At 38.1% G+C, this 20,938-nt stretch overlaps 1 protein-coding gene across 1 annotated transcript in view; it reads left to right on the top strand.

The window, feature by feature from the left end:
- spred1 (sprouty related EVH1 domain containing 1) overlaps nucleotides 1-20,938 on the top strand; it is an 85,555-nt gene that overhangs the window by 53,754 nt on the left and 10,863 nt on the right. The window contains exon 4 of the mRNA XM_043697998.1: nucleotides 6,846-6,895. Coding sequence (XP_043553933.1) covers nucleotides 6,846-6,895 — 50 coding nt within the window. The remainder of the gene's footprint in view (nucleotides 1-6,845; nucleotides 6,896-20,938) is intronic.

Genomic DNA, 20,938 nt, shown 5'->3' with positions numbered 1-20,938 from the left:
CTGACGAGGGAGTCGCGGAGGGAGTGGTCTCTACGGACAGCTGATAGGGGAGGGGAGGGAAATATATCCTTGGTGCTGGGGTCTGTTTGGAGGTGGCGGAAGTGACGGCGGATGATGCGCTGTACATGGAGATTGGTGGGGTGGTAGGTGAGGACCAGTGGGGTTCTGTCCTGGTGGCGGTTGGAGGGGCGGGGCTCAAGGGCGGAGGAGCGGGAAGTGGAGGAGATGCGGTGGGGGGCACCGTCGGCCACGTCGGGGGGGAAGTTGCGGTCCTTGAAGAAGGAGGCCATCTGTGTTGTACGTATTTTGAACTGGTCCTCCTGGGAGCAGATGCGGCGGAGACGTAGGAATTGGGAGAATGGGATGGCGTTTTTACAGGGGGCAGGATGGGAGGAGGGGTAGTCCAGGTGGCTGTGGGAGTCGGTTGGTTTGTAGTAGATGTCCGTGTTGATTCGGTCGTCTGAGATAGAAACAGAAAGGTCTAGGAAGGGGAGGGAGGAGTCCGAGATTGTCCAGGTGAATTTGAGGTCGGGGTGGAAGGTGTTAGTGTAGTGGATGAACTGTTCAACCTCCTCGTGGGAGCACGAGGTAGTGCCGATACAGTCATCAATGTAGCGAAGGAAAAGATGGGGGGTGGGGCCAGTGTAGTTGCGGAAGATGGATTGTTCCACATATCCTACGAAGAGGCAGGCATAGCTGGGGCCCATGCGGGTGCCCATGGCTACTCCTTTTGTTTGGAGAAAGTGGGAGGATTGGAAAGAAAAGTTGTTCAGGGTGAGGACCAGTTCGGTCAGTCGAAGGAGGGTGTCGGTGGAAGGGTACTGGGTGGAAGGGTACAATTACACTTGTAAAAGGCATCTGGATAGGTTTTTGAATAGGAAGAGATGTGGGCTAAATGATGGTAAATGGGACTAGATTAATTTAGGATATCTGATCAGCATGGTCTGTGTCCATGCTGTACATCTCTATGACTCTTTTAAGAGCTATATCTATCTCCTTCTTGAAAGCACACAAAGTTTTGGCTTCAATCACTTTGGAATAATGAATTCAACAGGCTCACCCATTCTCTGGGTGAAGAAATTTTTCTTCCCTTCAGTCCTTTATCCCTTCTCCTTAAACTACAAACCCTGATTCTGGACATCCCTACCATCGGGAGCATTCTTTCCTGCATCTAACTCTCTAGTCCTGTTCTTATCATTCTTATAAACTTTAGTGAATACAGTCCGAACTGACTCAATCTCTCCTCATACATCAGTCCTGCAATCGTTAGCAAGAACATTCTTCCTCAGATAAAGAGACCAAACTGCACACAATATTCCATGTGGGGCCTGTATAATTGCAGCAAGACATTTCTGTTCCTGTACTCAAATACTCTCGCTATGAAGGTCAACATACAACTTGCCTTCTTAACTGCCTGATGCACCTACATGTTTACTTCCAGTGACTGGTGCACAAGAACATCTATGTCACATTGAACATTGTCCTCTCTCAACTTACAGCCAATCAAATAATAATCTGCTTCACATTTTTTCTACCAAAGTGGATGATTTCATACTTATCTACATTATACTGTATCTGCCATGCATTTGCTCACTCTGTCAGCCTGTCCAAATCACACTGCAACATTTCTGCATCCTCCTCACAGCTCACACTTCCACTCAGCTGTGTATCGTCTGCACATTTTGAGATAGTAAATTTATTTCCCTGATATAAATCATAAACATATATTGTGAATAGCTGGGGTTCTAGTACCAATCCCTGTAGTCTCCCAGTAGTCACTGCCCGCCATTCAGAAAGGCGAACTTTTATCTACTTTGTTTCCTAGCTGCTAACCAACTTTCTATTCACTTTACTGCTCTACCCCTAATCATGTCCTTTAATTTTACACATTAATCTGGTTGTAGGTTTGCTCGCTGAGCTGATAGATTTGTTCTCAGACGTTTCGTCACCATATTAGGTAATATCACCAGTGAGCCTCCGATGAAGTGCTGGTGTCTTTTCCCACTTGCTATTTATGTGTCTTGGTCTGATTACAATTGGTATTCAACAGGCCAGCTTAATCTTGACCAAACCGGAAAGTTACTAGTGCCTTTTTAAAATTAAAATCTGAAGAGGAACTTCAAATAAGAAAGCATAAGGTTGTAGGGGGTGATTGCACTTCCAGTTCTTTTTCTGAGAGTTTTGGTAAATGGGGTCCAAATCTATATGTTTCTTAATAGAGGTCCTGTTTGAATGCCAGGCCTCTAGGAATTCCTACATCTATCCTGGGCCAGGCTAAACAAAGACATGCACAGCAATTCCTAGAGGCCTGACATTCAAACTGGAACTCCATTAACAAGCGTATTGATTTGGAGCCATTTACCAACCTCTTGGAAAAAGAGCCAGAAGTGGTATCACCCACTATAACAGATCAAGACACATAAATAGCGAACAGGACAGAACACCAGCGCTTCATCAGAGGCTCATTGATGATGTTACCCAGCATGATGACGAAATGTCTGAGGAAAAAATCTACCAACTCAGCGATCAAACTTACAACCTAACCCACAATCTGAGCTGGAAATCAGTAGGAGAAAGATGATAGTTTGTTGAAAGGGTGGCTGGGAGGGAAAGAGTTGAAAGCTGAAGTATTACGACTTTTCTTTTTTTTTCATAGGGTCTGAGCATTGTCGGCAAAGCAGGCATTTGTTGCTCATCCCTAATTTCCCTGAGAAGGTTGGAGAAGGAATGATTACAATTGGTATTCAACAGGCCAGCTTAATCTTGACCAAACCGGAAAGTTACTAGTGCCTTTTTAAAATTAAAATCTGAAGAGGAACTTCAAATAAGAAAGCATTAAGATAATTTCTACTGCTCTTAGCCATACTTTTAATTTACTAATAAGGATTAGCTGTCAGTGTGGATTATCTTCCCATGTAACGTATATAACCCGTGTTATATACGAAGAAAAAGTGTCTGGTCAGAGTGGAACCACACAGAAGGACTTCTTGTCAGATATATATGTCGCTCCTTTCTAAAATAAAAGTTAAGCTTTTTGTTTTCCAACAACAGTATTGGCAATTTTTATAAATGCAACATTGCTCACATTTGGTATTCAGCTGCCATTTCAGTAGCTGTGCTTTTTCAGATATGTATGTTCACTTTCAAAGGGGAACCTAACATATTTAAGATCATAAAAGCTGAATCTTTTGCCGTAGGCTTTCAACCACTTACAGCTGTGTTGCAGAGGCATCCTGCGTGTCTTTTTAACTTGTTTTGTCATGTGGGTGTTGACATTTTGTGTGTTTCTGCTTGCTTAGTTTTAGATGTAAATTATTTCCCAGTGAAAATGCTGTCATGTGATACACTCCATATTGGTGCGAAAAGTACCCTTGCAAGTAATAATTGATGTAGAGAATGGCTAGCTGCTCAGCAGATCGCAGGAGAACTAATAATTTGTTTCCCTTAACGTAAATGCTGGGTTAAAGGCAATGTTGCAGAATATTAAATGAACAGAATAATTAATAATAACAAATGAAAAACATTTTTATTCTGCTCAATAACCTGCCTTCTAATTGGTTTCTTTGCTCTGCTAGGAGGTAGTTTTGTTTATGTTGAACTATTCCTTCCTCAATGATGAAAATAAAACAAATGAATTATGAACTATTAGCACTTCTGAAAATGTCAGCATCTTTTGACCATTTTTTGATTGCCCTTGATCTGAGTGGTTTAGTTGACCATTGTCGTGGGCAGTTAAGAGTTGACCACATCACTGTAGGTCAAACCAGGTAGGGAAGACAGATTTCCTGCCCTGAAGGAACCAAATGAGTTTTTATAACCAGAGATGATAGTTGTCATGGTCACCAGTTCTGAGACTAGCTTTCAATTCCATATTTCATTAATTTGAATTTCATCAACTACTAATTTGAATTCCAGATTGACAGAGCATTAGTTTTTTTATTATCTGGATTATTACTCTGGTAGTATTACTGCTACATCATTTTGGACGCTGACTTATAGCTTGAATGTAACAAAGCTAACCTATTTTAGTGGGTGATGGGGAAATGTTAAATATTCTTGCAATGTGTTTGAAATAAAGAGTTAAACATTATGCGTGCTTTTTCTTGGTATGTGAATGTTAGATGTCAAAATGGAAAACAACATATTTAGGGTTTTAAAATTCGTAGATGTTGGTCTGTGGATGGATGTTTATATTATGGTTCCCTGCCCCTTAACAAGTGCTTTTTACTTAGTTTCAGAATTATTTGGGGTAAAGAAAGTTTGTAGGAATCTTTTTCATTACAAGGCTAATTGTCAAACATTTTCTGCTTGTTATTAATGTGAGTTATGGCCAGTACATCCAAACTACTAGTAATCCATATTTCTGTTCTTATCCTTCTTTTTGGCATTTTTATTGACGTGGCAGTTCTCCATATATAAATTTAGCTTGCTGACAAGCACTGTTTTACTGCACTGTCTAGTTCAGTTCTGTCTTGTGCAGATGGTTCTTCCATTATATGTCACTGGATAGCAAGTAATTGTATGAAATCAGGTTTCCTTATATTTTCCTAGACCCTTTGAATTTATAAAAACCATCCCAGATGAAGTTGGCTGAATAGCCAAATTGCTAAAAAAAAAAACAGGACATGAGGTTCTTGATCCAGATGAAATGTGTATTTTCTGAGCATTTAGTTAACTTTGAATCCAGATTTCTAAACTTTTGTTTTCACTAAAAAGTAAATATCACGTTACAACTGAAAAGAAAACTCACAGAAGAGTCATGCAGATTTTTAAAAAAACTTAAAGGTGTCACGTCGCACCAATTCATTTGATGGACTGTGTTGATGTGATTTATTGTCTCTTTGTTTCATCCAAAACTGAAGTACAGAACTTTAACATAACCCACCAAAAACTATATTCACAAGAAAACCAAGGTTCATATCTACATATCATATATCAAGTTGTGAAACTGAATTTAATGAATCCGTACTTTATAAGCAAGCATCGGATATAAGGTGTGTTATTGTAAAAATCCAAACAGGCTACTAATATTATCAGTGAAAGGCCAGTCACCCTTATGTGTGACATCAGCCTCTGTCTTTGCAGTTGACTATTAATTACCTTGGAGCAACTAGGCATGGGCATTAAATACTACTTTATGTTGCCACTAAATCAAAGACGAAGCAAATAATCAGATGAGCCAAACTGATGAAACATCACCAGTTCATTCTGGGTTCTTTTCCAGCCTTAGGCAACTGTGTGTGCAGTTTGCACATTCTCCCCATATCTATGTGGGTTTCTTCGAGTGCTCCGGTTTCTTGCCACAGTCCAAAGATGTGCAGGTTAGGTGAACTGGCCATGCTAAATTGCCTATAGTGTTCAGGGATATGTAAGTTTGGGGTATTAGTCAGGGGTAAATGTAGAGTAAAAAGGGAATGGATCTGGGTGGGATACACTTCGGAGGGTCAGTGTACACTTGCTGGGCGAAAGGGCCTGTTTCCACACTGTAGGGATTTTACGATTCTTATTGTTTTCTCTTTGTCCCTGACCCACGCTAGTTCAGTATTAAATTTCTTCACAACATGACTGCTCAAAGCTGAGAGGTTTCTGCATGTGAATTAACTATTAAAAGTTGTCGTTTAATTAGACAATCAAACTTCCTTCACTGTCACCATTCTGCATGTTGAAGGAAACTTTGAAGTTTCCTGGAAAGTATGGAAGTATTAGCTCATTTCGTTGACGTAATGTTGCAAACAGGTTTCAGTCTCCTTATCTTAACAACATTATAATACCCAATGCAAGATCCCAAAAAGGAGAATCTCAAGCATGTTTTACACAAAAGGCAAGAAGTGTAGTGCAAAACTTTGAACTTCTTGGAATGATTCTGCATCCTGTATGATTTTACTTCTGGTCTGATGTGCAACTTAATTTAAAATAAAGAAATAAGGCTTTGTCAAATTCCTCCAACATTGCTACTATCTCTTCCCAAGTGGTTAGCACTGCTGCCTCACAGCACCAGAGTCCCAGGTTCGATTCCAGCCTTGGGCGACTGTCTGTGTGGAGTTTGCACATTCTCCCCGTTTCTGCGTGGGTTTCCTCCAGCTGCTCTGGTTTCCTCACACAGTCCAAAGATGAGCAGGTCAGGTGAATTGGCCATGCTAAATTGTCCATAGTGCTAGGTGCATTAGTCAGAGGGAAATGGGTCTGGGTAAGTTACTCTTTGGAGGGTCGGTGTGAACTTGTTGGGCCGAAGGGCCTGTTTCCACACTAGGGAATCTAGTCTAAACTGGAGTAACCTTTTAACTCTTATGTGTTTTTATTTCAAAGCCTCCATTAGCTTCTTGTTAGACTGCACGAAATCTTTCTTCTGACTTGGGTCATCAATATTTTCTTCACAGATTTTATCAATTCTACCTTCTTGTAGCAATTGTGAATTGTGAATGGTAGTCTAGTGGTCATCTTACTGGACTAGGAGGCCCAGTCTTAGGTCCTGGGGACGCATTCAAAATCCCACCAAGCAGCTGCTGGAATGTCAATTTGGTTAAGAAAATCTGGAATTGAAAGCTAGTGTCAGCGAGTGACCATGAAACTGTTAACCGATTGTTGTAAAACTCCATCTGCGCTTAAGTGTCAGTAAACGAAGTTACAGAAACGTAAATACCAGCAGCCTTTTACATAGTGGTTGCTGTCGATTTTATCCACCATCATTGTCTGTTTATTAGCTGACATACCCCACCAGACAATAATTTTTAAAACACGGTTGAGTGGATCTAATTGAAAACTATTATTATAAATTTCAAAGAATGACGACAGGTGTGGTGAAATAAGTTGGAATCTGATAGTATCAATGTTTTATTTGTCTGCAGGTTGCCAAGAAACTTTCAATGAAGCAGCAGTTCCTGATGATGGTTTTCAAGTAAGTAGCACAAAGGAGGGTGTAAAATGATTTGGTTTAGGTCATCTCTGACAAAGTATTCCAGAGCAGGTACTTGCCAGATATGCTCTGTGTTGACAGTGAGAAGCTAACATATTGTGGTGCAACTTCAGAAGGAACCCATTCATTTGGTGGATTGAGAATGAATATTTCAACATTAAATAATGACCAAGTAGCTTGAGTGCTCATTTTCCTCCGGCATTAAGGTTTATTAAGACTTTTAAATGCCATTCAAGTAAAGGTTTTAAATGCCTCGCAGTAATTTTCCTTCTTTAAAAATCTACCACTGGCATTGTGTAGGAGGAAACGTCAGTCCTTTGAATAGATGTACTGAAGGAATAATGGATATGTACATGAGACTAATGCTGTGTAGAAATATAGGATTTCAGAAGCACAAATGCTGTAAAAGTAAAATTATGGTAAATTGGAAGACTTGACTGCTAGTTTCTGCATATGTTATGTTACCGTATCTTTGGCTTCGAAACCTTGATCTGCAACCTTGCAAAGGCTTGCAATTTTTATCCATAAATGGTTTATTGAAGCTGATTACTGCAAACATCAGGTTTTTGTTTAAGTGTATGTGATTTTTTGTAAACCTACTTCATAAAGTGTGAGTAAAATGTATTTTTAGAAGCTTTGAAAGGTTTAAAGCCGACTGAATATGTTCAGTTAAAAAAAATTAAACCAATTTTATATGTCACATAATATGTTTTTGGCATATTTGGTGTAGATTAAAGGGAAGGATATCACTAAAATCTTGCCATTTCATACTGAAAAGGACAGACTTGTCAAAGTGGATCTTCATACGTTCTGATAGAATTATGATATCAATTCAAGAGTCAGATGAATATTGTGAAATCCTGGAAACCTGTGCTATCCAGCAAGGTATCCAGTGAGTGCCTATAGAATTGAACCCCAGCAAGAGTTGCTCCACTCGGGAATAGAAAAAATTGACAAGAAAACATAAGCTGCATTATATTAGGTGCAGCAAGAAAGCAAAATAATAAGCTGCATTGGAGTTGAAAAAATAATCTATGGTTGGCAGAAGTCTATAGATATTGGTAGACAAAAGCTCCCTATGGTATGCCAATGGATAACAGGCAGCTTTTAAACTATGTCAGACTATTGATTCATCCATAACTTTTCTGACAGTTTGCATTATTTTCATTTTACAAAATTCTTTGAAAACTTAGCAAATGATGTGTATTAAATAACCAACTTCGATGATGATTAGTGTTACTTACTTTGTTCTCCCTTGAGATTTTAAAAGAAATGATGCACAGAGTTCTTAGGTTTATTCGAGAAGGTAATTGAGATTTCCACTTCATAATGCAACCACAAATAAGCTTTGTGGGCAGGTGTTTTGGCACAGCTGACTGCCAGCAATCTTTTGTGATGGGCTGAAACTAAAATGGAACTTCTAAGATTTCTGACTGTAGGCACAGGAAAGATGAGTAATACATTGGGCAAAATATCAGTCTAAAACTGTCAACTTTGTTCTTTTGCCCTAGGCAATGTTTTGTCTGACTCCTTTGTCAATGTGAGGTTGTCCAGTACTGCACCAAAAATTTGAAAGACCTATGATTTAATAACACAGTCTGAAGTGGTTTTGCTTTAGGCAGGCAGGATACTCATTTCAATGGATTGCACTGCAGACAAAGGTAATCTCTACTTCTGAGGGTATATCATCTACCTTAAAATTATTGCCTTAAGAAGGGGAAGAAACATTTTAAAATGGTATGCAATATTTTAACCATGTAACTTAATTTCTTTCTCATTTTTAACCAATTCCATAACCCAGTGAGCATCATCATGATCAGAAAGATTAAAACAGTTTTTTAATTTTCTAAAATACAAAGAAAGTAACCTGCTGTCTGTCATTTTATAATAATGGCAAAGGTACTAAAAGTGCTAAAACTTGATAACACAATAGAAGAGGGGTTTGTCTTATGCCTAGCTATATGGCTGCTTTGACAGAAAGGTTTGCTAACTTTCAGAGTCTTGAACAAGGGCTTGTGGCATGTCAGTGAGCAATGAATTGATGGAGTTTCTTTTTAAGTGAGGGTTAGCATTAGGGAGGAAAGTCGCAATGTGAAAGCACTGAGAGATGTTAAGCTAGGTGAAGTTATAGATACTTAAGGAAAGGGAAGGGTCTAGTTCCAGCAGAATAGGGATAGGAATTGTTTCAAAGGACAATTCACTCTGCAACCTGGAAAATCTCTCACTTTTCTTTTATAAAAATATGAGCATTTTCAACCTCTTCCCAAGTTGTCATTGTGATAAGTTCCCCCTGCAACTCCTTCTCCATCCTTCCTTCAGCTTTGATGATGAGACTGAGGATTTGGTTGAGCTCAGGTAACGAGGATCTAAAGGAAACTCTTTGCACTCATCTTTATTGTGGGTGAATTCCAAGCTGGCCTTGTATTTTGCTGTTGTGGATTGTGGGCCAATCATTGGATTTGGCACAGGTTTCCTGAGAAGGCTTTTGTTTTAAAAAGTAAATTTAACACTGAAAATGACACCTTACAAAAATGAAAAGAAAATGGAAGAACTTGCATAATGTAGTGTCATTCATAAGATGCTTTATATGTTATGACTGTCAGCATTCTTTAGAGCTTTAGGACTATGGAGCTAATGATTTTCTCCTCACAGAATAACCTCCCCCTAACAGGAGCTCAACATTAATTCCCCTCGAAAAAGCTCAATAAATTCCTTCTCTAAGCACAGAGACCAGAACTGCACACATCCCTCCAAGTGTAGCTCCACCAATGCCTGGTATCATTGTAGGAAGATTCTAATTCCTTTGTAATGAAAACAATATTTGCCTTCCTGATTTCTTGAAGTGCCTGCATGCTAACTTTATGATTCATGTATGAGGACAAAGCATTTTTCAATCTCAGCATTCCAAAAGTTCTCTGCTTTCGAAAGTTTTTTCCTACTAAACTGGATAGTTTCATAATTCATCACATTGCATCTGCCATGTTGTTATCCAGTTGCCCAACCTTTTGTGTATCCCTCTGCAGCTTATTTGCATCCCTCTTGGCTCTTGCTTTGCCACCTAACTTTGTTATCAGCAAATGTTGAAGTGTTACACTAAGTCATTAACATGGACAAGAAATAGTTGAGACTCACTACAGCTTCCCAACCCAACCAAATTGCATTTATTTCTTTTTTTATCTTTTAACCAATCTTCAACCCATGTGTAATAACCTCTACAAGGCCTATGGCGAATCACTAACTAATCTACTGGTAAGCTTATCGAGTATGAGTTTCCTTGGTAACAGGCAGTGGCCTTGCCAGCTGGAACTCATCGTCTGAACCCTTTTTGGCACAATTGGTAGGTGCAATTGTAGTATACCTACTGCTGGACCAGGTGTGCCACGGTTCAAGTCCCACCTGCTCTAGGGGTATGTAATAACATCTTTGAATAGGTTGATTAGCAAGAATAGGTGAACATTTTTAAACTGTCACAATTGATCACTGTGTTCAGCTGCTAGCTGAGACCACCCATGGATAGAACCTCAGCTATTTAAATGCCTGGGACCCTCTTGCAGTGGTGGTGTCCCTACCCCTGAAACGGGAGACCCAGATTCAAGTCCCAATGCTTTAGGGGTATATAATAATATCTCTGAACAGACTCATTAGAAACTAAGTTTTAAGGAAAAAACAAAAAGCAGAACCAAGAAGAAAAAAGAAGGCCCGTTGCTTTTGGTTGCACTTCAGTTCTACACTCTTGAACTATGGAGGGGTGTGGGCAGATCGCAAGACCTCTTCATAAGTCTGCTTCTTGGCCTGGCCAGGTGGGAAAGGGGGATTAGTGTAGGTATTATTGTCTTATTGGCTGTACAGACTGATTTGTCTGAAGAGCTTCTTCTGTGCAGTATGATTCAATGATTCTATGACCTCATATTGCCTTATCCATCTTACTAGTTGCGTTCTTAAAAAACTCTTTAAAAGATTGGTCAAGCATGCCTTCCTTTCAAAATTCCTCATCATCTCTAATTAAATATGTCACTTTCAAACACAAGATTCCTAATAGTTTTTAACATTTTGCCTGCCATTACTCTTAGATCATATGGCTGATATTTTCCATTTTCATACTTGTACAGTTCTTAAATAACGAGGTTACCTGCCAACCTTTGAGAGCTATTCTATAAGTTAATTAATACTGTAAAATCCACTATCTCTGCAGCTCCCTCTTCCAAATTCCTAGGATGCACATTGTCAAATCCAGTGGATGGCTGCCACTTTGTACCACTTAATTTCTCAGTGCCATTTTACAGATTACTTACAGTGTGGAAACCGGCCCTTCAGCCCAACAAGTCCACACCGAGCCGCCGAAGTGCAACCCACCCAGACCCATTCCCCTACATTTACCCCTTCACCTAACACTACAGGCAATTTAGCGTGGCCAATTCCCCCAATCTGCACATTTTTGGACTGTGGGAGGAAACCAGAGCACCTGGAGGAAACCCACGCAGACACGGGGAGAATGTGCAAACTCCACACAGTCACCTGAGACAGGAATTGAACCCGGGTTTCTGGCGCTGTGCCACCGTGCTGCCCACTATTTATCTACTTATATCACCTAAGTTCTAATTCTGGGTCTCTCACCTATTAATTCCTGAATGAGAGAACTATCTTGCTGCCATTCAAAATGTTTCTCAACTATATTTCGATCCTGTCTGTCAGCAGTCTTGGGACTGTACTCACTTTTACCAATCCTCTAAGAAGTTCACTCTATAAGTCAAGTTTAACTAGTGTTTCATGGATGAAAGTTGAATGTGGGTGCATCTCAATTATGATTGCTCTCCCCCTCTTAAACCTGAAACAGCAAGGTTTTATGTAATATATTCCTTTTGATTAAATCAAATGTATCTGATTTATTATTGTGCGTCGATAAAATATTCAAAACACAGGGAAGTTGCTTCACTACTCCATTCATGCACACAAGCACCACTCAAGAAATTAAGGAAGACAGGAGAGGAGAATAATTGAATTTATCAAAACTTGTAAATTTATAATCAGAGGTATTAAAAATCAGTTTATCTGAGCTGCACCTAGCCAGAGGACAGTGCCCAACACCATCTCCCTGGTGAGCTTGACCTAGTGACAAATGAAGGATAGGCCTTTTTACAACCAGCAACTTGAAAGGTCAAGGCAGACTGTTAACTCAGCGTGGAGTTACTTTGCTTCTGGATGTCAAGCAACAACTGACTTAAAATATCAGAATTATATACTTAAGCAAATCACAAGCTTGGCTGAACTGGATCAGGTACTCATGATGGCCATCTTAAGTTTTCCTTTTTCCAAACCATTTTAGTCCATGAAAGGTCCCGGGTATTAAAAATGATGAGTCAAAAATTTATACTCCATCTGTGCTACTATCATGACCGGGAAAGACTCTCACTAGGCTTACCAAAGGTACTCCATCTCTTTTTATTCCATGTGTAATAACCTCTACAAGGCCTATGGCGAATCACTAACTCTTTTTATTCCTTTAAGTTGTCCTTAAAACACACCATCGCAGCATTTCTCTTGTCCATTTTTTTCAATTCATCAAAAAGATTTTGGGCATTTTTTCTACATTAAGGGCATTACATTGGAAATTTTGTAACCTAGCCAGGCACAATCTTTTGCTTAATAAATTCCCTGTATTCAAATTACTCAGCTTGAGTCATCATTTCTGCAGTGATATAAATAGATTAATAGATCATTAGAAGACTCCACTTCAGCTGAAATATGGAGAGATGTAAGACCAGTGAAATAGTTTTAAAGTTTAAGCTAGTTTGCATTTGATGTCCATTTTAGTTCCCATAGAGTAAAAATTTGTAATGTTTTCATCCATGTACTTAGCCATAAGGGATTTGAAACATAAGGAACAGGAGCAAAAACTGACTCTTGAACCTACATATTCAGTAAGGCAATGACTTACATAATCTATCTCATCTTCAGTGTCCTGCCATATTCGCACATCCCTTGATTCCATTAGAGTCCAAAATATCTAGTCACAACTTTGGTAGAGAATGTCCAAAGTTCACATTTCTCTGAGTGAAGAAATCTCTCCATGTTTTAGTCCTAAATGGACTAAAAGTCCTAAAATCCCATTAACCTGAGATGATGACCTGTTTTTCTGTACTCTGCATCCGTTGGACACAGACTCTGTATTCTATCCTCCCAAACTTCTGTTCCAGTGAGATCATCCCTCATTCTTCAAAATGTTGGGAGAGTTTAGGCCTGTACTGCTCAATCTTTTCTCGTAGGACAACTCATTAATCTGAGGAATCAATGCACTGAATCTTCATTGAACCCTGCCTAAGATAAGTATGCTCTTTCATGCTTACTGTGCACAATACCCTAGAAGTGAGCTCATCAAAGATCTACACAATTGCATTAAAGTTTTCTTAATCTTCTATTCAAGCCCATCTGCAACAAAAACCCGACATGCTATCTGTCTTCCCAATTTCTTGCACTACCTTTTATATTAACATTGTGATTCTTGTAGAATGACCTGCAAATTCTTCTGAACACAGTATTTATTAATTTCTCATTATTTAATTCTTGTAACCTTCCTACCAAAGTAAACACATTTCTTCAATTATATTCCCTCCGCAATTTTATCCACTCACTTGATCAGTCCAAAATCCCTTTACAAATTCTGCATCCTTCTCTTACTATATTTTCTCATCTATCTATGTATTGTCAGCAAATGTGGATACATTATACTCAGCCCTTTTATCGAGTCAGTAATATGGATTGTAAATAGCTAAAGCCACAGCACTGATCCTTATGTCATCTTATTATGGTCCCCTGACAAACAGCATTATACTATTATTCTGACTGTGTTTCATCCTTCAAGCAACCCTCTATCCTTTCTAACCCCATTAACACCTACCTTGTGTAACAAGCATTCATGTGTTGCTTTCATGATTAACTTATTAAAATTTGTGTGTGCTACATCTACTGCTTTCCCTTTATCTACCTTTTTTTATATCCTCAAGAAAACACATATAAGCCAGTTAAAACAGATTAACCTTTCTCAAAACCATATTGACCATGCTTATTCTTATCTTGATTTTCAAAGAGTCCTGTTATCATTTTCTTCATAGTAGATTGCTGCATTTTCTTGACTTGTAATGTCAGGTTAACTGACTTATAGTTCCTTGTTTTCTTACTCCCCCTCTTGAATAGCAAGGTTATACTTGCTGACTTGCAATCCACTAAGAACCTTCCAGAATGTGGGGAATTTTGGAAGATTCATTGTGGTCACTGTATTGGAAGTTACCTGAGATGTGCCTTAGCTGTCAAATGTCAGTTCCAATGTAATTGGAAAATATTGTGGGCATGAGAAATGTGAAATAAAAACCAATCATTTTATAGAGGAAACTCAGCAGATCTGGGAACATCCTGGAAAAAGAAACAGTGGTAACACTTTAATTCCAATATGAGTCTTCAGATCTGGGTTTGGGTCCGAAACATTTGTTGGTTTTTAACTTCAGTAAGATCTCCAGTGATTTTTCTGTGCAAATGTGTTTTGATTTTACTACTACCTGTGGTTCCCACTATTTCTGGTATGTTTTTGTGACCGCTATTGTGAAAACACATGCAAAATATGTGTTCAAAGTCTTTTGTCATTTTTGTGTTCCTTGTTTATTTCTTATTTGTCTTGTCTCAGTCTTTGAGAGATCATGTTTACTTTTATTGTTCTTTCTAGAAGGTCTTCTATTTGTTTTTGTATCTTTTATTAATTTATTCATATTCTCATTCCTTACCATTTTTGATCATCCTTTGCTAGTTTCTAAAACTTTCAACTAGTTCTCAGCCTTGCTAATTGAAATTATTATAAACCTCTTTTAACCTAATGCAATTTGTAACTTGTTAAGTTAGCCATGGGTAGAGAAATTTTCTCATGTAAGTTTTGTTTCTTAAAGGATTGTCAATCAGTGAGAATGTTGAATTTTTTAAAAATGTTTTTCATTGCTTACCTACCACTGCATTTTTTAATCTGATTTCTCAGTCCATTAGGCCATCTCACCTCCACACCACCATACCTAAGTAGCTAGCTTTATTTAAGACCATAACTTTGGACTTCAATATGGCACACTCAAAGTTGATCTAAAATTAATCATAATATGATCACCCTTTCCAGAGGATCCCTTACTATGGGAAAACTAATTCAGTCTGTCTCATTGCACAAGATGAGATCTAAAACATCCTGTGTAAACATCCATTGTGAGGAAGGGTCACTGGACCAGAAATGTTAACTCTGATTTCTCTCCACAGATGCTGCCAGACCTGCAGAGATTTTCCAGCAGTTTCTGTTTTTGAATCTAAAACATCCCATTCCATGCTTAGTTCCCTGATACATAGATCTAGGAAACTGTCATTAAATGAACTAAACCTCAAAACTACCTTTGACCAATTTCCCTTTTCTAGTCCATGTGAAAGTTAAAGTTAAAGGTCCCCATAGTGTCATTCTTCTCTTTATTTCTTGATTAATACTCAGCCCATAAGTATAGCGACTGCTAGGGTTCAAATGTGGCTCAGTGACATATTTTGTTTTATAATGCTCCTGTGAGGCTTGGGACTTTTTTTTTTCAAAATTAAGCATGCTACTATAGATATTTGTTGTTGCTGTAGGAGATCTATTAACTACTCTGACTAATGTTTTCTACTCCTTGCTTAACTCATACTGTTTCTGCTTCCTGATCTTCTGAGCCAAGATTCTTCCTCGCTACTGGCTTTTGGCCATCCTTTATCATCAGGGCTACTTCGACCCACCACACCCACTGCTTTTCCATTTTGTTTGTGTTTTGCAAGCGACAAATAATTAATTCAACTGGTTACAAATGCTTTATACATTCAGCGAAAACGGATGTGCATGGTTTATGATCGTGATGAGATACAACTGTCGGTTTTCTAATCTCATCTGTTAACTGTTGACTGTTAGCAGTGATGATTTTGTGAATTCAGCTTAACTAGTGCAGTTAGATTTGTGGCGCTTAATAAATCCTGCTTTAGGAGTTCACAAACTGCTGCCGAAGAGTAACAGATAATATTAAAGATGTAGAATACAATGAAACCTCTCTCTGCTGTCAGTAAACCCACTTTGTCAATTTGCCAGCGTAAAATGGATATTATTGATTAATTTGCAAATAGATCCATCCTATTGTGTCACATTGTATGCAACGATGGTGAAGTTTTTGAGATTCCAGCAGTCAAAATTCTTTTGTATTAGTAGATTGCTGTTGAGCCCCTATTAAAACACAACATAGTGTGCATTTAGATCTGAGACCGAAGATTAGATTCCTAGTTCAGGTATGATTTTCTTTCAAAATGATCATTAGCTTTGGTGATGTGTAAAGCTTTCTGGATTAAAGATGAAATTGTTTCTGCTTTCTTTTTCTTTCTGGGTCAGTTGAAATGATCCTGGAATTTATGGATGGTGGATACTGAAGTATGCGAAGTCACCCATTTTTGGTACAATTCATGCAAAAATCGGCCAAGCAAGTGCAGGTGGTCGCGTGAAATCAAGTGTGATTTGCATCTGGTGCCAAATGGATTTTCAGGATTTTTTTTGTTTTAAAAATTCAAACTAGAAGATGGACCCAATCCCAATTAATTTAATGACCATTGCAAGTTTTCACTTATGAAATCTTGAAGGCTTAAGATGAAAGGGAACTAATAGACAACTTTGAAAGTTTTTGAGTGTAATATTTTACGTTTGAACTGTGAAACTGACCACAGTACATCGGCCTAAGTAATTTTATTTTCTGTATATTTAAGTCATTTTCAGTTATTTTGAAATTGGTTTAAACAATGAGTCCGGATATTGATTTTAAATGCCCATTTTAACAATGAACCCATTTTCAGCTGCATTAGCCAAGTAGTACCAAATTGCCATTCTTGAATTTTCATTTTATTTTTAAAAAGTTGTTTTTTAAAAACAAATTCTAAAATGCTCACTATTGTGGTGGCAGATTTTACATATATTGATATGTAAATGAGTTCCATTAGAAACCTCAGGGCTAAAATAATTCTTAAAAAGTAAGCAGTATAATTTGCACTCAGATTGCTGTTTGCCTCCAAAGTAGAAGCCCCGGGCTGTAATTTAACATCATGCAGATTGCGCCATAACTCAGGCACATTGTAACCTTTCTTCGCATAGTTGCAACTTCACTCTAATTTGGTATTTGTGGGAAAAACTAGTAAATTGCAAATTGGAAAGGAAGACTAAGCACAAAATTGAAGAAACCTCAACCTTTAATCTTGTCATATTTTGTGCATCTTCAGCCATGCTAGTTGAATAAAAGTTAAATTTAGCACTCAAATGAATATCTTGGGAATATTTTTTTCCTGAACTGAGCATGTTTAGCTTACTGGCATAGACCCACTTTAAGCTCTTAGTCCCTATATCCTTTTTTTATATCAAAGTATAAAGTCAAAGGTTTAACTACTAATAACCAATTCATCAATTAATGTTATACTAGATAAGCAAACATTGCAGTTTTCTTGAAACTGACCATTATTAACTGTTTCAAGTAATTGAAAGTACTCTTAACAAATTGTTTAAATATTATATGTTAAATTAGTTAATTTGAAGGTGGCATATACTTGTGCCTACTTCCTAATCAACCTGCTAATGTTGAAGTAACACTCTGTTTTACATTTCACACAATAGTTAACTTGTTTCATAACATGTAAAATATAAGAATCCAGAGTGTAAGAATCCAAAGGGAAGTGTATTCCACTAATCTTTCTTATTACTAAGTCGTGTTAGGAGCTATTATAAGAGCGGAGCATTTTTTTTAAAGCTGTTAATGATTTTCTTCTTGAACTCAGGTCTGTAGAAAGGGGAAAAGGAAGGTCTCAGACTTTGAAGAAGGGAAACTGAGTCTGGATCCCATTTTCCTTGCAGCTGTTTTTTTTTTGTCCCAACATTTTGCAGCTGGAATCAATTTTATTACTTTACCCATCATCCATTTTAGTACTTTGAAGGAAAAAATATCATAGGAAACATCTCTTAGCAACCACAGGACAGTAATTACTATAACAGCAGCTGGGAGAAAACCAGATTTCCGTTTTACATAAAAGCTGCCATGGGTTGCTTTTTACAGACAGAACTCACCAACCTTTGTCAGAGCAAAGTAATATAGTCACAGAATGTGGGTGGTGGCTGCAGTTTTTAAGCGCTCAGCTGCTTTTTAAAAATGTCCATTGTTTATGTCTAAGCTGGCTTCAATGTGTGAATGCCTTTTGCAATTCCAGTTTGCTAGTTTAAATGAATTGCAAATTTGCAAAGTTGTCTTTAATTTGGTAAACAACAGGAAATGGGCCCCTCACTAAGGCAATAAGTGACACGATACAAAAATGCTTGTATGAAAATGTTTCTAACAAAATGGATCAGAATGAGTGTGAAAATACACTAAATACTAAGTTGTAAACTTGTGTTGTTTAAACTATTTCTTCAGTTACCAATATGATGTAAAGTCCCTGAAGTGATTGCATGTTAATGCCAAAGACCATTTCATTAAAACTCCAGGGTTATTTCTGGAGAGTTGATTTATGAATATTTATTATTCTAATTACAGCTTCTTTTAAGCTTAAACCCATTTTTAAAAACAAATGTATTTTGAACACAAAGTCTAAATTTTAACTTAAAGCTGCCTTTGTTGTGATGCAACTGTTTTTATGAGAAGCTTCATTGATGAATGTTTTATTAAGTCAAAACACTTCCATCCTCAGCCAGGGTAACTTGAATCGGGAAGGGGAAGAGGAAGAAGATTTAAATTAGCAAATTTCCAGGTTGATTTGGATTTTAAAAGAGATTGACAGGATAAATAGAACTTTATCTCATCATGTGCCTGGTTATTTTTGTAAATAGCAAATTATGTCAAATTAATCTTCCCTGAGCTGATTTTGTTTTGGAAAATGAACACACTTTCCTTAATAATAAGCCTACAATCTGGTAGTCACCTTAGACTTGTTGAAGTATTTCATTAACTATCCAAAGGAATGATTTTTGTCTAGAATTAGTTTTTCATGTTGTGTGTAATCTAAGATAAGTCTTTGCGATGTTTGAAGATCCAGGTGTTGCTTTAATCCATTGAAACAGTGAGGAGCTTAGCTAGAGCAAATGCCCATGAGCTTTCTGACTGCGCATCAGAGGGGTCGGTGTTGCCTCAGGTAAGCAGCTGTGATTGATGGTTTGGAGGGCTGAATTTCGATTAAGTCAACTTGGAGCCCTTGCCCTCAAACACGTGGCAGAAAGAAATTGTTTTAAGAGTCTGAACTAAATGGAGTGAAAAAGCAAAGCAAAATGCTATGGATGTTAGAAGTCTGAAATGAGTACAGAAACTTCTGGAAATACTCAGCAGGTCAGTGGACTGACTAAAATCGAGTTAATGTTTTAGGTTCACAGCTTATCATCAGAGCTGACTTTGGAGAGTGCAACTAGTGAAGTAAAGCCATTTCAAAACCCTGTAAATGCCATCTTTTGTTTTTCTGAGCAGATGTAAAAACAAGCCTTTAGGATTTTATTATTTGAATCTTGTCTGTCTGCTTTGGTGCTTTTCCATTCTACCCTTCTTATAGAGTGAGGAATAACTATAGTGGCACATGGTATGTATAATAGCTGCCATAAAATGTCAACAAGCATAATTTGCATTTATTTAATGTCTTCAGCATTGTAAAACATTCCAAAGCTTGTTACAAGGACATTACCATACCAAATTTGGCTATACTAAAGGCTGGGACAGAGGCAGAAATGGCAAGGGAGGAAATTCCAGATCTTGGGCCTAGGAAACTGAAGGTGCAGCTGTCAATCGCAAATCAATAAAGTAGGAATTGCGAAACAACAGAATTAGGGGAACACAGCAAACATGCACTGAAGGAAGGGTAACACCACACGGGAAATTGAAGATAAAAGATTACTTTTAAATAGGAAGCATTGTCAAATTGAAAAACAAAGCCATCTCACACAATTCTATGGCTATGAGTGCATACATACAATCTGGCAGGGTGCCACCCTGTTTGAGAATGGAGAAATTGCAATTTCAGGACGATAATGTTGTCAAAGACTGAAGACAGGTCAAGGAGGATAAAAAGGGGTGGGTTATCAAGTCACACTGCATAGGATGTAATTTGTGATTTTGAGGATTGAAACTTGATTGGTGGAAAGATGGCCATGACTTTGAAAGGCAGCAACATGTGCAAGAATATTTGGAGTATATCCAGAGATTGGAGATGGGGTGCAAATTTGCAAGGACAGAGTGGTCAAGCATGAGTTTACTTGTGAAGATGGATGAGGGCAGATTTGAATGGGGTGGGGGCAGAAGGCAGGGATAAAGACTTATTTTCTTTAAATTCCTTTGCTTGTGTGCTATTAACTATATTGATGTTGTACAGAAGTGAGTGGGAGAGGGGTTAGGGAAGCAAGGTTTGAGCATATAGGAGTAACAGATAGAAACATAGGAATTAGGGGTGACAGTAGGCAATTCATGGCTGATCTCATCCTGGTTTCAACTCCACTCTCCTGCCTGCTCCACATAGCCCTTTATCTTGCTTTTCATCAGAAACATAAGTATTTATTTCTTTAATCCGTTGATTTATTCCACATCCTCTGCACTCTGGGGCAGTTAGTTCCACAGATTCACAATCCTCTGAGAAAGTAGTTTCTCCTCATGTCAGTTCTGAACCTATCTCCTCTTACTCTGTATCTATAACCTCTTGTACGGGTGTCCTACAAGGGGAAACACCTGTTCAGCATCCACCTTATCAACCCCTTTAGAATTTTATATACCTCAATCAGATCAGGAAAGTGGAGTTGAGACAGGATATCATCAGCTACTACCATGTTAAATGGTGAAGTGAGCTTGAAGGGCAGAATTGCCAATTCCCGCTCCTAATTCGTATGTTACTACGTTCTTAGGAACAGATAATATTGACCTTAGGAATATATTTGGAGCAACAAAAAAGCCAAAGAGATTTGAAATGCATTACCAAGCTACAAACTTAAAATACCAA

The sequence above is a fragment of the Chiloscyllium plagiosum genome, chromosome 10 (genome assembly GCF_004010195.1).
Source record: "Chiloscyllium plagiosum isolate BGI_BamShark_2017 chromosome 10, ASM401019v2, whole genome shotgun sequence".
Classification (NCBI taxonomy): domain Eukaryota; kingdom Metazoa; phylum Chordata; class Chondrichthyes; order Orectolobiformes; family Hemiscylliidae; genus Chiloscyllium; species Chiloscyllium plagiosum.
This window is presented reverse-complemented; position numbering and strand designations above follow the sequence as displayed.